The sequence below is a fragment of the Apis cerana genome, linkage group LG9 (assembly GCF_029169275.1).
Source record: "Apis cerana isolate GH-2021 linkage group LG9, AcerK_1.0, whole genome shotgun sequence".
Taxonomy (NCBI): Eukaryota; Metazoa; Arthropoda; class Insecta; order Hymenoptera; family Apidae; genus Apis; species Apis cerana.
In genome coordinates, this window is record NC_083860.1 from 3,930,548 (window position 1) to 3,944,775 (window position 14,228).

At 34.5% G+C, this 14,228-nt stretch overlaps 1 protein-coding gene across 25 annotated transcripts in view; it reads left to right on the forward strand.

Moving 5' to 3' along the window:
• Window positions 1-14,228, forward strand: part of LOC108000913 (peripheral plasma membrane protein CASK) — a 235,199-nt gene that overhangs the window by 82,410 nt on the left and 138,561 nt on the right. For 2 of the 25 annotated variants that reach the window (XM_062079504.1, XM_028668228.2), the window contains exon 1: window positions 8,067-9,429. The exons of 20 other annotated variants lie outside the window; for them this stretch is intronic. In XM_062079504.1, the coding sequence (XP_061935488.1) occupies window positions 8,587-9,429 (843 nt within the window). In that variant the 5' untranslated portion in view covers window positions 8,067-8,586. Of the gene's footprint in view, window positions 1-8,066; window positions 9,430-14,228 lie in introns of those variants that run through there. 3 more of the 25 variants (XM_062079505.1, XM_062079506.1, XM_062079507.1) reach the window with 3 other exon arrangements.

The following is a 14,228-nucleotide window of genomic DNA, read 5'->3' on the forward strand; positions in this document are numbered from 1 at the left end:
TTAATCGACGAAGTCCCGAGTTCTCTTCTTCAACAGAAATTTCTATCCTACAAATTTTCCTTTCTCTTTTGCATACATTAACATATCATTATCATTCTTTCTCTAGCATCTGTACAACATTTCCATATCTTGAATTTAATTTTAAATTCTCTTACATTAGCATTTGAATCTTATGATTGTAGATACATTCGTAGAATCAAAGATTAAAACTAAAATTTTTGGTGAAAATTAGGAAAATTAATTCAATAACAGATATAGTTATTATCCATTTCAACCACGTTAGAAAAAGTTTGTGCTAATTACTTATAATATAAAATTCAGGGAAACAGAACTTTTTTTAAATATTTTTTTATCAAAAAATTAAATTAATTCATGATTTCTTATCTCCTTGATTTACTTATTTATAGGAAAGTTTAATAATGTATAAAAATAAATGATAATTATCTCTATAAATATTGTTTTATTATTAATTTTAAATTCATAAATCATGAATTAATGTATTCTCAATTTTTTGCTGATAGATTCTCTTTTATATAGGTAATGAAACATATAATTTTATTTAAAAATACCAGTGATGAAAAAAATCTTCTAATTTATTAAAATTCATCAAAGAAATTAAAATAATTGACAAAATAATGTAAATATATACTACGATATTAAATAATGAAATATTTAATGCAATATTAATTCCAGATTAAAAAAAAATTGAAACAAATATAAAAAGTTTATGTCAATTAAGTATAAAAGAATTTTTGAGAAAATTTCAAACAGCAATTTTTTTATAAATTAAATGGGAGTTTTTTCTAACAAAAAAACGATAAAATCTCATGATTCTTCAAAAAAATAATTTGTATTATATTATATCAGTGTTAATATATCAATATAAAAGAGATTGTCTAAGAAATAGTCTATCAGGTTTTATAAAATATTTAATAGCATTCAATAATAATAATAATAACAACGATAACAACAACAACAACAATAATAATAATAAAGAAAAACAAAATTACAATTGCTATCATCGATTCGTATGACAATACATTTTGATAAACGCGAATGATTTGTAACGTGAATATGCAATAAATATCGCACGATTATACATATTCCCACAATTTATATACCCTCTTCGATTCAATATTCACGTGTACTCTCATTTCAGTGAGCTATCGTAATCGCACGATTAACGCCTACACGCCAATCGCATTGATTTTTAGCAACAAACTGCATATGCATGAAAAGCAAATCTTTTAACACGCGTATCGTTAAAATTTCGATGTTTTCAAAAGCATGACAAATGAGGTATCAATTTCATGAGCATATCGCGATTATCCCTTAGCATTGTCGATTTCCAGTTTTCACAGATATCTATTAACGGGGAAACAATTTTCATCCGCGCGATTCATTGCGTGAAATAGCTGCGTCAATACGTTTCGTCTAAATTGAAATTTCAATTTACGCAAAAAGTCTTTCGAATTCGCTAGTGTGGATTGACAACGGAACGGTTAGAAAAATTGAAATAGCTCGGTACGCTATTTTTAACGTGTTACTCGAATTTTCTGTCCATTTAAGGTTAGCGGAAATTTTTTTATCGATGAATCGTAGAGATCTAGAAAAAGTATTTTTAAAAATTTAAAAAAGATATCTATAGAAATGCATTCAGTAGTGTAATTTTCAATTTCATCAATTATATAATACATTTGAGATTAATATCAATAAAAAAATCGTGGAATTTATAATTTGGAATTTTTATCTTAGATGAAATTAAAGGGAATAGAATATTAGAAATTGGAATGTTAATTTTTTAAAATAAAAAATTCTAAAATAAAAATTTTCTTACCTTTATATGTTAAAAATATTTCTTATATTTGTATCAAAAGCGCATTTTAATTAAAAAAAATTTTTTAATCAATATCATTCCTTTTGCTTGATGCATAAAAAAGCTAACAATTTTATAAAGGCGCTAATTAGAAAGAAGTTTTCATGAAATTTTCATTTCTACGTAGGTTCTATATCACACGAGATAATGAAAATTAACTTGGAAAAAGAGAGAACATCCGTCCTCTTGATAACAAAGATCTTCTTTCCTAAGAAAACTTCTTTCTTCTGAGATTGCTTACAAAGTTAACTTGCTTCTTACACTCCTCCTCTTAACATACCCTGTAAATCCTCTTTGAGAGATAGTGTTTTATTCGATTCTCAAGAGACGACACATATCATACATAACCTTACCACATGTTTATATTGACATTTTCAGTTTGCAAAGATTGCCTCGTTGCCTTGTAAAACATATGATAAAATTGCATTTCTTTTGTAGACTATCTTTTAATTCCTTCCATATATATATATATATATATATAATATATATATAGATTATTTTTTTATATTAAAAAAAAACAAAAAATAAAACATCCAAGAGGATACTATATTCAAAATGCCATTTCTCATTTAAACGCATAGAGTAAATTGACAAAGTTTGGCATCTTAAACCAGATTGGGTTTACCACATCAATATTCTCAGTTTGCACATTGGACGACATTTTCTGCATTTCTGCTTCTGTTTCTCGCGCTATCGTTTTCTTTTAACCGAACAATTTCCGCCATTGACACGGGATCGTATAAATTTATTTCTATTCCTATATTTTGCGTATAGTGCACGACCTGTTTCGGAACGAGAGATAATGGATTCGTCGATTTGAATGAGAACTATTACTTTCAACGCTCTTTTGTATTGCTTTCTATCGTGTGTGTAGGATTAAAAGGAATTTGCATATTTAGAGGCGATCGCGATACAATATGGGAAGTTGTATGGAAATTTCAGTAATGAAAGTTTTAAAACGTAGATGGATCAAAGAGGGGTGAGATAATTGATGGAAAGACTAATTAGTGATTTTGATGAAGGATTTATTAAAATATATACATATGTAGATATTTTAGACGTATTTATAATTGTTCTTAATCCTTTTTTTATCTGTGGAATAGGTAATCCATGAATTTCAGAAACCACTTGTTAATGATTTGAATATATAAAGAATTTAATAAAGAAATAGGTGGCTTCATTTTTATTTTTATTTTGTAATCAGGAATGCATCTATGTTGATATATATATATACTCGTTGAATTTACATCACACAAAAAGAAATACGAAATATGATGTTTAAAATATTGTAGAAAGTTAAAATTAATTAAAAAGCGATCTCTTCCTTTACAATTTCTCGATATGCTTATATCTGTTCTGTATTATATTTTAAATAAAGATAAAGAATAGAAAGTATTATAGCTTTGTACTTTCTCTATAAAACGAACTATGGAATAGGAGTAAAACATAGAATAAAAAGAAAGATAGAGTAATAGTCTGGCTAAACGACGTGGTGGGATTCATTTCTTAATGGCCTTGAGCGACCAATTGATTTTAAACGAACTACAATATATTTATAGTGGATTCAGTTCACTGACTTGAATTTTAAAGAAACATTTGGTCGTATAAAAGTCACGATCAAGTTTAATTGATCGAAACGGATATTATTTCTTATCCTATATAAAATATATTAATATTAATTTTATATACTTGGATTAAAATACTAAAAAATATAATAAAATATAAAAATTATAGAGAAGAAAAATAATTTTATCATAATATTTAACGAATTAAAGTTTCAATGTAGAATATACATGTGGCAATGTTTGTTAACAGTGTAATAAAATAGGATTGCATGTTATATTACAGATATTAAGATCATCGAAAATTCAAATACCTAGTTAAGTTAGGTAATTGCTAACTAAATACATACCTGTTTGCTTGCTAGCTTCTTGTTTTTAAACTTAAGCAATTAAGAAAGCATGACTAAGATAAAAAGTAACGACGATTTACATTATATTTTAAATACAATTGTAATTTCTATTACCATAATTTCGATTTCCAAAAAAGATTTAAATAATCTATTTGATTTTGTATTCCATTTCATTTTGAAATCAATAGATATATCTTTCTTATACATATACATATAACTCACGATTTGCATAAAGAGAAAATATCGTATTATGAAACGGAAGTACTTACCTTTTCTTGATCCTTGAAGATTTTCAAAACGAAACATTCTTCGTTTCATCGGTTCTCTTTCGTTGATTGAAATCGTGTTTTCGAGAATTTAATATTCTCCCAAACGATCTCGACACGGAAAAAAGAGAAAGAAAACGCTCGTAACCGACGCGATATAGCGTAAACGAGAATTGAAAAGAATCGTTTAGGATGTGGGGCCAATTCGCTCTTTCAAAAATCTGGATTTATGTTTTCTACGTGTGCTGTGCACGAAACTTCTCTCGTTAGTACATAGGAAAGAACATCTGAAATTTATCGTTTTTAAAGGTTTTTCCAATCATTACACCATTTTAAATTATATTATCCTTATTTATTTTTAGTAACAAGATAATTACATATTTTTGTTATTAGTTTTAGTTCATTACTCAACAAATTCAGTTTAATAGTGTATTGCTTTAAAATAACTTTATAAAAATTATTTCTTGTGATGAAGGATTTACATTGTATAATTTGTATTGTTATATTATAGTTTCTTCTAGAAAATAATTAGTAAAATATATGTATAAAATTTGTGCATTTTATGAACATGATTGGCATATAATTTACGTCATGATAGTCGATTTCTTGGAAAGTATTGAATCAAATCTTAATAAAACGTGACCTTTTGCAACAGCTTCTGCCATTTCCGCATTTACGTTTAAAGAGTATCGTTACAAATCGTTTAAGGTTGTTCTCAAATGACCTTAACGACGGTGAAAGTGTGTTTACCGTGACATAAATAGTGGATCTTTATAATGCTCATGATACAGCATCGAGAATGATGTTAATGTCTCCGTAAATATTGTATCTTCTTCCAACAAGTATAGATGGGCGTAAATGGCTTTGCACTAAAGTTCCACGTTACCCTTTCGATAACAGTGCGAGAAAAGTTAGCGTCGTAATAATCGTAAAAAGTCGATTTTTATGGTTACGATAACTATAAGAGCCAACGTTATAATTATGAAAAATTAGTCGCAATAATGAAAACGATAATGATAAATCGAACAAATTATTCTATTATTATATTATTTTACGCTCTTTTTAGCACGAATATATATCTTCGAAATTTCTCTGAAAAGAAAAAAAAAGTAAATCGATGCAAACGCGCTTGAAATTAATAAATCTGGATACATTAGCCATGAAATATAAGCCAGTTGTAACCAGAGATATGCACGCATAAAAAAATGCGCATATATCTTTTGAAAAAAAGAAAAAAACGCGTACAACGAGGTACAGAAAAAAAAGTCCACCCATTAATCTGCGAACGTGAGAACGGATGAGAAAGAATTTGTCGTCTCTGAGGTTGAACAACTTAATCAAACAAGCCGCTAATGAATCCTGCAAAGAAATAATTTTAAATGTAAATACGCATAGTAAATTGAACAACAAACCGAACAATAATTTTGAAAACAACGGAGGCTACCACTACAATTCATACATTCAAACTTGGTGCTATTAAGTCTACCGTAGATATCGATTTATGCGCAGATCTAACCTCACGATAGAACTATTCGCACATCCATGCATAGATATCACTGTGCGATATCCCTCTTCGAAAAAAGTAGAGGAAAAAGAAAAAAAAGAATAACAGGAAAATAGTCTATCTTCGTTTCGTATCTTCTACGGGGATCGAAGGAAACAACTAGAAGAATACCAAAGTGCACTTTAAAATGAAAATACACGGGTGGAAAGGGGTGTTTAGTTTCTCGCGGCCGAAAACATCAACAATGGTGACATTTTTAAAGATCCGTCGGCAACAATGGAACCGGCATCTCGTCTCGAAACGCGCACAATGTTCCTTTGTGACTGTGAACACAATACTCGTTCGATCGTCCTTTAAGGGTGCTCGAATCTCGAAGACCATCCATACCCTCAAGTGTCGAAACCTAGTGAAACGACGAGGATGCCAATTTTTCCCTCCTTTTTTCCCCACAACACGTTGGACACGTGTAACCACCAGAGAAACTGGTCCAAGGTGAATCCGTTGAGAATTGTTTCACGCGTTTCAGCAACGAAACCAAGGAACACGGATTGTACACAGTCCTGGGAAAGCTGTTTGGTTACGAGCGTGAAACTAGGAGCCGTGTCCTGGAAATGTTGAGAATAATGTAGGTCAACATTCACTCCTAAACTTTACGAGCGGAACACGTCGAACGAACGAGAGACATACACCGACGACGATGATGAAAAATAGATATACCGATGGTAATATCGTGTGTCTGATTAAGGGAAATTAGATCCCATCGTACAGTTGCCCATCGGTTCGACGTTGACTGATAACGTGTTATATAACCCAACATTGAAGTTATGACGAACGAAAACCTTTTTCGTATTAGACACAGCTTCCATTTTGAGTTGACTGTAACGCGATCGAGCGGATAGATTAAAGCGATCCGTATCTTAACGGATCGTGCTTTATCTGTCTCGCAGCTGATCGAATTGCGAAAGCGATTAAAGATGGATTGATGAAGATAGGCAACAAGTGTTGAGAAATCTTAACGACCAAACGATCCGTTAATAAATAGAATATATGTGTGTGTGTGTGTGTGGGTTGAAAAAGATGGAGTGGAAGTAGGATTATTCTTCGATCTGACTTGGCACAATTTATGATCGATGACGTTTGTTTAACCGATTCCCTTTAGAAATTTATCTTTTGAGAAGTGCGTCCGGGTTACTTTTTGAAAAGAACTCTCGATAAAGTAAAATCTAAAGAAGGAACAATGAAGAGGAAGAAGAAGAAGAAGACGTTCGTAATTTTGTATAGAATTTCGAAAATTCAACTTATTTCTTCTCTAAATTATTACATTTCGTGTCGTGAAATTTTATTGAAGATATTCCATCTTGGAAAAGTTCAAGTGAACCGTGAGCATTAAGAAAACGAAAGATGCAAAACAGTATGGAATAATTTGTAAAGCGAATTTCGCGGTTCATCAAGAGGGATCACGCGATTTTTTTTATTAATTATTTAAAAAAATTCTATTATGTCGACGGTGTAGCATTTGTCGGATGTATCAATGCATACGTTATATCGGTGTACACGTAGCAATGATAACTTTTGCAAAATTGATTATGATCCACAAACTTCGGTCGGTTCACACTTCAGGGAAAGGAATACAAACTATGGAAACAATCTGTATCCATTAGCACAGTAGGTGTAAGCACGGCCTATTTGTCCTTTACCGAGGGAAACAATGGCAATGCGCTTGTTCTTCCTGGAACACAGCAATACACGGATGCTATAATCGAATTCAAACACTTGAACATAATCAGCCCGCTTTAGAGATATCGGGCCAATTCTGAATGTAACCGAGAGAAACGAGGTTACTATATGCACAATGATGATGCTGTATCACGAGAGCCACCCAGCGTGGAGAAATCGATTGTGTTTTTCATTCACGCGGTTTCAACACAACTCCAATTTTCGTCTCCTCCCTCTACCCACTTCTACCCGCTTTCCGGATAGAACCTGGACGAGTGGAGAAACTCTGCCAAACCAAACCTGTGACTCCCCTTCTTCAACTCGAAGCACGAGTGAAGTTAATCTTGCTCGAAATGAGCGTCGAATTATTTTGTTGGGAAGGAAAAATCTTGCACGATCCGCGGGAAAGAAACAAAAGAGAGGGGAAAAAGGGAAAAAGGAAGAAGAAACATTCGTCCGTGAAAAGAGCGTACTACTATAAATAGGAAAGGGACAAGGAGAGAGAAGCCGAATGAGAAAAAGTGTGCGAATCCGAGGATGGAGCCGGAGATTGTCCGTGGAGGAAAGGAAGAAGGAAAAGGACGAGAGTATAGCGATTGAGTGGGGATGAGGGGTAGTAGTAGACGAAGGGAGAGGGGCAGAGGAAGAGGGGATGTGGGCGAACGTTGCGGTCCAGAGGGATGAAGGAGAGGCATTGAGGGGTAGCGATACTGGTGGCGTACGGGGACGACTGGGGATGGACGAGGCAGCAGGAGTGGAAGGGTGGTTAGTGAGGTGGTGGGTGGATGGAGGGTCGGTTGGTTGGTTTGCGTGGAGGAACTGCGCGGCAGTCGAGGCCGCGAGGCTCAGTGCTAGGGAGCGCAGCATCGCGATGCGTCGCCTTCTGATTGCTGCCGCACTCGCATACGGCTTTTTTCCTCGTTCAAACGTCTCTTCCCTTCTTCCATTCCTCACCTTCGAGTGACAACGCGTTCCCCCCTTTTTTTTTATTTCCCTCTCCCGTACTCGTTTCGTTTCTCGTTTCCTCTCCCCGTCCTCCCCCCGCGCCGTATTACGTACATATATCCCCGGTAATTTTATACCGTAGCATCGTGTAAATTAGATCGCGTGTATCCCGCGAGTGCGGTTCCTCTTCTTCCTCTTCTTCGCGTAGTGTGCACAAGTGCGCGTTGTCGCGACGTTGTCAGTGGCGTGCGTCGGCCAGCATGAACGCGAGAATGTACTCACCGGTACTCAGAACCATGTGGCGAGATAGATCCTAATAAGGAGGCGAGAGGACAGAGGCTGTACACCCAGCTCTGTTCCCCGCGAGATGGAAATGGATCCGTACGCGGTCGGTTGGCCGGCTCAAGGTCATGGTGTCGGCAGTGCTAGCGGAGCCAGTGTGGCTGCCAGTGGGAATGGAGGAAATATGAGCGACGGCGCGAACACCATACCGCGATGCTGGAGCAGACCGTGCAGATCGACCGATCCGTCGCCGATGCGGCCGATCGAGCACAGCATGCGTTCGACCGAGACGATGAGGTCGATGGAGTCGATGAGATCAATCGATTCGGTGATAAGGCAACCGTCGGCCGATCCGATGCGGGCTTCCGTCGATCACCATCAATCGAGCAGGTCGCTCGAGGGGATGGCAAGGCCTATGGAACAGCAGATACGCACGGAACAGCCGCGATCGAGCGTCGAGCACCCAGCCTCGTCCTCTTCCATGTCTTCCACGCCGATGAGGGCCGGGATCGAGCATCACGCGTTGCGCGCGATAGAGCACCCGTGCAGGCTCAAGGATCACGCGAGTTACATTCACGATCATCACTTTGGCCGGATGCACGATCACGGGTGTAGATCCGTGGAGCACGTATCGCGGATGCTGGAGCATCGCTTTCACGAGCAGCATCCCGGTAGACCGATTGACCAGCCACCTTGTCGGCCAATCGAGCATCCGCCTGTGCGCCCGCCACCCGTCAACTATTCCTGCCGGCCTCTCGATCACGCACCCGGAAGACCTATGCCGATGGACTGTGTCATCTATGGTCCGCATTCCCATCCACCGCCAAGGTTACCGAGCGAAAGCCCCTTTCGCGTCAACTGCCCCGTGCACAGCCCTTTCCGATATAGATTTCCCAATGGTGCTGTGGATTATCATTCGCAACACCAGGTAAGTTCGCAATTTCCTTTAGTGGCGATGGATGCATTCATCTGTGTCTATCGTTGAAGATAGCAATCTTGGAATCGTCGTTCTTTCAATGGCTTACGAAATGTTCGTTAGAATTCTTTTTGTAGATATTTATTTATTTATCGTTGACAATAGATTTCTTGAGAGTGATGAATACGTATGTGTTAAAGACGAAATACTTGGAAACGTTGTTCTTTGAATAGTTTAAGGAATGTTTCAAATGTTTTCTTCTTCGAAATTTTCTTGGTACGATGATAGGTTTGATTTGAAGTCTTGAAGGAAGCGTTGTCTTTTGATTGGCTTAAAAAATGTTTGAGCACTTTCTTTATCAGACTTTCTTTGGTATGATAATGGGGTTCTGTCGATCTGTCGTTAGAAAGAAATCTTGGAAGTATTGTCTTTCGAGCTTAAGAAATGCTTGTGTACCTTTTCCATCAGATTTTCTTTGATATGATAATAGATACATGTGTAAATCTGTTGATTTTTCCTTAAAGATAGAAATTTTGGATGTATTCTCTTTCGAATGATTTCGAATACCTCAATTTTTCTTATGATAAACAATCAGAGATGTTTATTGTATTATTGTATTACAAATAATTTTATTAACAATAACGAAATGTGTTTTATTTTGGAGACAGATGGAAGAAAAAATAGTTTAATGGAATAATTTTTTACATTTCAATGTGTAGATTTTACCTATATCATGCGTGAAATTCATACATGTAAAAAATTTTATGCATTTTCGAAATTTATGTAACTAGTGGAACAGAGAATATGTATTCAACAAGAAAGCAAACGGAGAGACATATTTCCATCTAGTCGTGAATTTCAGCACGACTGTCCTGCTGAAAACCATTTTTCGAAATACATAAAAGTTACTTCATTATGCATTCCGTTCGCTGGTTCGTAAATTTAGTCTCGTCATGACGATATCATCGATATCTATTCAGAAACTTGTAAATGGTACACGGATATATACGGTTACGAAATATCTCCTATAAAAAAGAAAACCAAGAAAATCTTTTCGTTTTTGCACTATATATATATATATATTTATATTCAACATAAAATATTCAACATAAAAAGGTTTAATTCTAATTTTTTTTCTTCTGTAATAGTTTAATTAAATACAGCAAAGATAATTCGCAACAAAATTATCATTATAATTTTTCTAATGTATAAAGGAAATAAATTTTTCCATTTCTTCTTATACAAAAAAAAAAAAAATTTTACCAACGATGAAAATAATTTTTAGTTCGAAAATAATTGTCCAGCCAAAGAAATCTTTTCTTGTTTTAGTCAACAATCACCTTGAAAATGGGACAATACCGCAACCGTGGATTCGTTGCTTCTTTATGAATGTTTTCAATGTTTAGCGTCAGATTCATGTTGCCCAGACATAATTAGTTTCTTTTATATGTCTCATTTCCTTTGAGGTATTCTTAAATAAGATTACCAAGACATTTGCAGTGGTACCGTCTGCGACACTGGCTGCGAAGAAGAGAATTGGTTAAACGGATCTATCTATCAGGATACTAGATAGTATGCATTTACCACGTTGGAAATGGTGCGGAGAGTGATGCTGAGATTGGCTACTTGAGAATTACGTGTAGAGGTTTAATTAAACGGTTCAACGGAATTAGAATACTTAAGAGATAGCATTCGAAATAGCTTTTGTGTCGCAAGAATCTAATGGAATGTAATTTTTCGTTTCTATTTGTTTTAGAATTTAGGATAATTTTAGGGGAGATGAAATATTTTCTTTTTAGGATCTGTTTGCGATTAATTGAGAAAATGCAAAGATTTTTGCTTGGGATATCATTGTTTCTTTTAAAGATATTTTAATCGTGGAATATTGAATGATCATACTTTTTTTCATATCTAATTCTTTTTTTTTTATTTCGATGTATTCAATAATCAAAAGAATTTACTTCATATTTATAACGATATCAAACGTTATTCTAACACGCTTTTTCATTTGTTAAAAATAGAAAAATATTGGTATTGAAATATTTTCAATAATAACAAATTGTATTTTGTTCAATTTTAGTTTTCCTTTGTTTGTTTTACAGGGATGAATTTCATAAAATTCGAGCGAAAATTCCGTGTTTTCACGTTTTATTTCATTTTCAATCCGTATTTTATCCGTGTGTCGTCGTCGGTAATTGATGTCACGCGATAACACATTTATCAAAAGTATGCGCAATAATCTTAAATCTACTGAGAATTAAGTTTTACGAAAATATCGTTTTATCTTTCTTACAACTTAACTTATCGATGGTTGGAAGCAAACAAATCTATCGATGTTCCGTCACATATAATATCGATCAAACTCGAGTAACTTTTATAGGCATGTTCATTAAGAAATAAAGCCGAGATTACGTTTTACTTGCAAGTCCACGAATTATTAAAAAAGTTTTTCTTATTTAAACCGACACGAAATTGCTCTTATCGTTTTTCCTTTCGCTCGACCTTTCAAAAATTGAAGTTTAACTTTTTCTTTCGAGCTATGTGCTCGATCGAACGAACGATCGAAAAAATTGTAATAATAAGCATTAGCAGAAAACAATAAAAAAAAAAATCTCTCGTACAAAAATTAGTTTTAAACGAGCAGAAAAGATCGAGATGAAAATATGAAATATCATGATCATAAATCCAATTTCCCGTATCATCTTATCAAATTCAATATAAAAAACATATCGGATATCTTACCAATACCTTACGATATATATATATATAAGAATCATACAATAGATCGATATAAAAAGAAGATTATAAAAATTCAGTCTATTTTCTCATATTTCCTACATTGTGCAGATGCCTATTCAATCTTCCTAAAAAATAACATTATCCCTCCCTCCCGTGGAACATATATTTCCATCAAAAAAATCACCCCCCTCTAAGTCCTCGACTTAGTTTCACAAGAGGAATCACTTCGTTCCCCCTTCCTTCCCAACGATGGCCGGATTTTAACTCTATCGAAGACGTTCTATCTATCAAGAGTTTTACCAAGTAACGTCTGAATTTGCTCCCATTCGTGTCCTTCCTATTTCTTCGGTCGATCCTGAAAAAGAACGCAGTGGCGCGCTTACGTCCCCCTTCGTGTCGCCCACGCTTACGTGCCCGACATACAAAACGCAGCCGGAGTGGAGAGAGAGGGGGAGAAAGGGAGGGGAGGGATGGTGTACTGATTTCACGAGTTTCGCCGATTTTCGGGGCGGATGGATATCATATGCGCTGTTCAGGTAGCATCTCGTCGTAGGGGGATTCACTCTGACATGCAAATACCATGTGTGTATGTGCAGAACAGGACGTGGACGTAGCGATCGATATCGAGCGCCGATTTAAGCCGCTGATCTCCCCAAAATATCTTTCCCTACAGCGAAACGCGATAACGTTTCGCGTTCCAATTCCAACCGATACCCCTTGCTTCAACCCCTTCTGTGCATCGCGCTACGTCATTGATGCGTATCCAACAATATATCAACGGGAGGATGGTACGTCAATGAAGGGTTAATAATATAGGGGAAATGATTGGGACGCGTGCTTGATCTCGGGCTTCACTGCGACGATAATGGTTTGCGGTGCGCCATTTGCTTACAGGATGGATCGCTTTATCGCGTGCGATATCGGGATTGGATGAATGCTACTTTCGATATTTCACGTGTATGTACACAGGGTGATTGAAAATTCGAGATTGACTTTAAGCGAAGTAGGAGTTATATGGCGTTATGGATTATGTAAGCGAAATTGGAGTTTGAGAAACAACTAGGCGAGAATTGAGGAATTATTTATTGGGTAAAGAGTTATGGGGATTAATAATTTTTGAAATATTTATTTTTGCAACGACGGGTTTATGAACGAGAGAGAAAAGGTTTCGATAGTTGAGAACAATTTTTCGATTGATACATTGTAATACGTAGATGTAATAAGAAAATTTCGATGGAAAATAATTAGTTACCGTTGTGTAATTATTTATAATGGGAACATATATATATTCTGTCGTTATTTCTTGTTGATTTTATTAATATATATAGTATATTAGTATATATATAGATTCAAAGGATTTATGCGATATTAGTGATATTAGTAATTATAGTATTAGTGTACTATATACTAGTAATGATTGTATATATATATGGAAAAAATATTTTGTAATGATATCGATATAATACAAAATATAGATTATTTTTAATTTAATTTTTAATAATATATATTTTTGATTTTTTCAAATTTTAAATTTTATTTTTTGTATTATTATTTCATTATATATAATGTAATCGATTAATTTAATCCGATTGAAATTATAATTTTAAATATCCAAATATGTACATATATGTGTAATGTCAAAACTATTCGAAACTATCTTTATCTGAACAGGAGAATATTCGTATTTCCATATAGAACCAAAATCACGAAACATTATATGCATTATACGATCAGAAGTTTGGACATAATGTCTAAAACAAATTCTATCTTTATTTTATGAAAATTAAGATCGATAAACGAAATAGAAACAGTATGATATTCTAAAGAGAGGAAAGATTTTATCTAAAATATCGTTTTTACACGATATTTACAAACAATCAGGGAATCTAAGGAATAAAAGTCTGATAATATTTCTTTTCAAAGTAAACTTCGAATCATCCAAGATTACGAGTAATTGAGCACATCTCTATAACTAAGTGCTTTTAAGATCCTAAGCGGATTTCATTCATCGGTTTATTCGCAATTGAAAGATAAATGTATATTTTCTGAAACGATTTATTTTAGGGAAATGC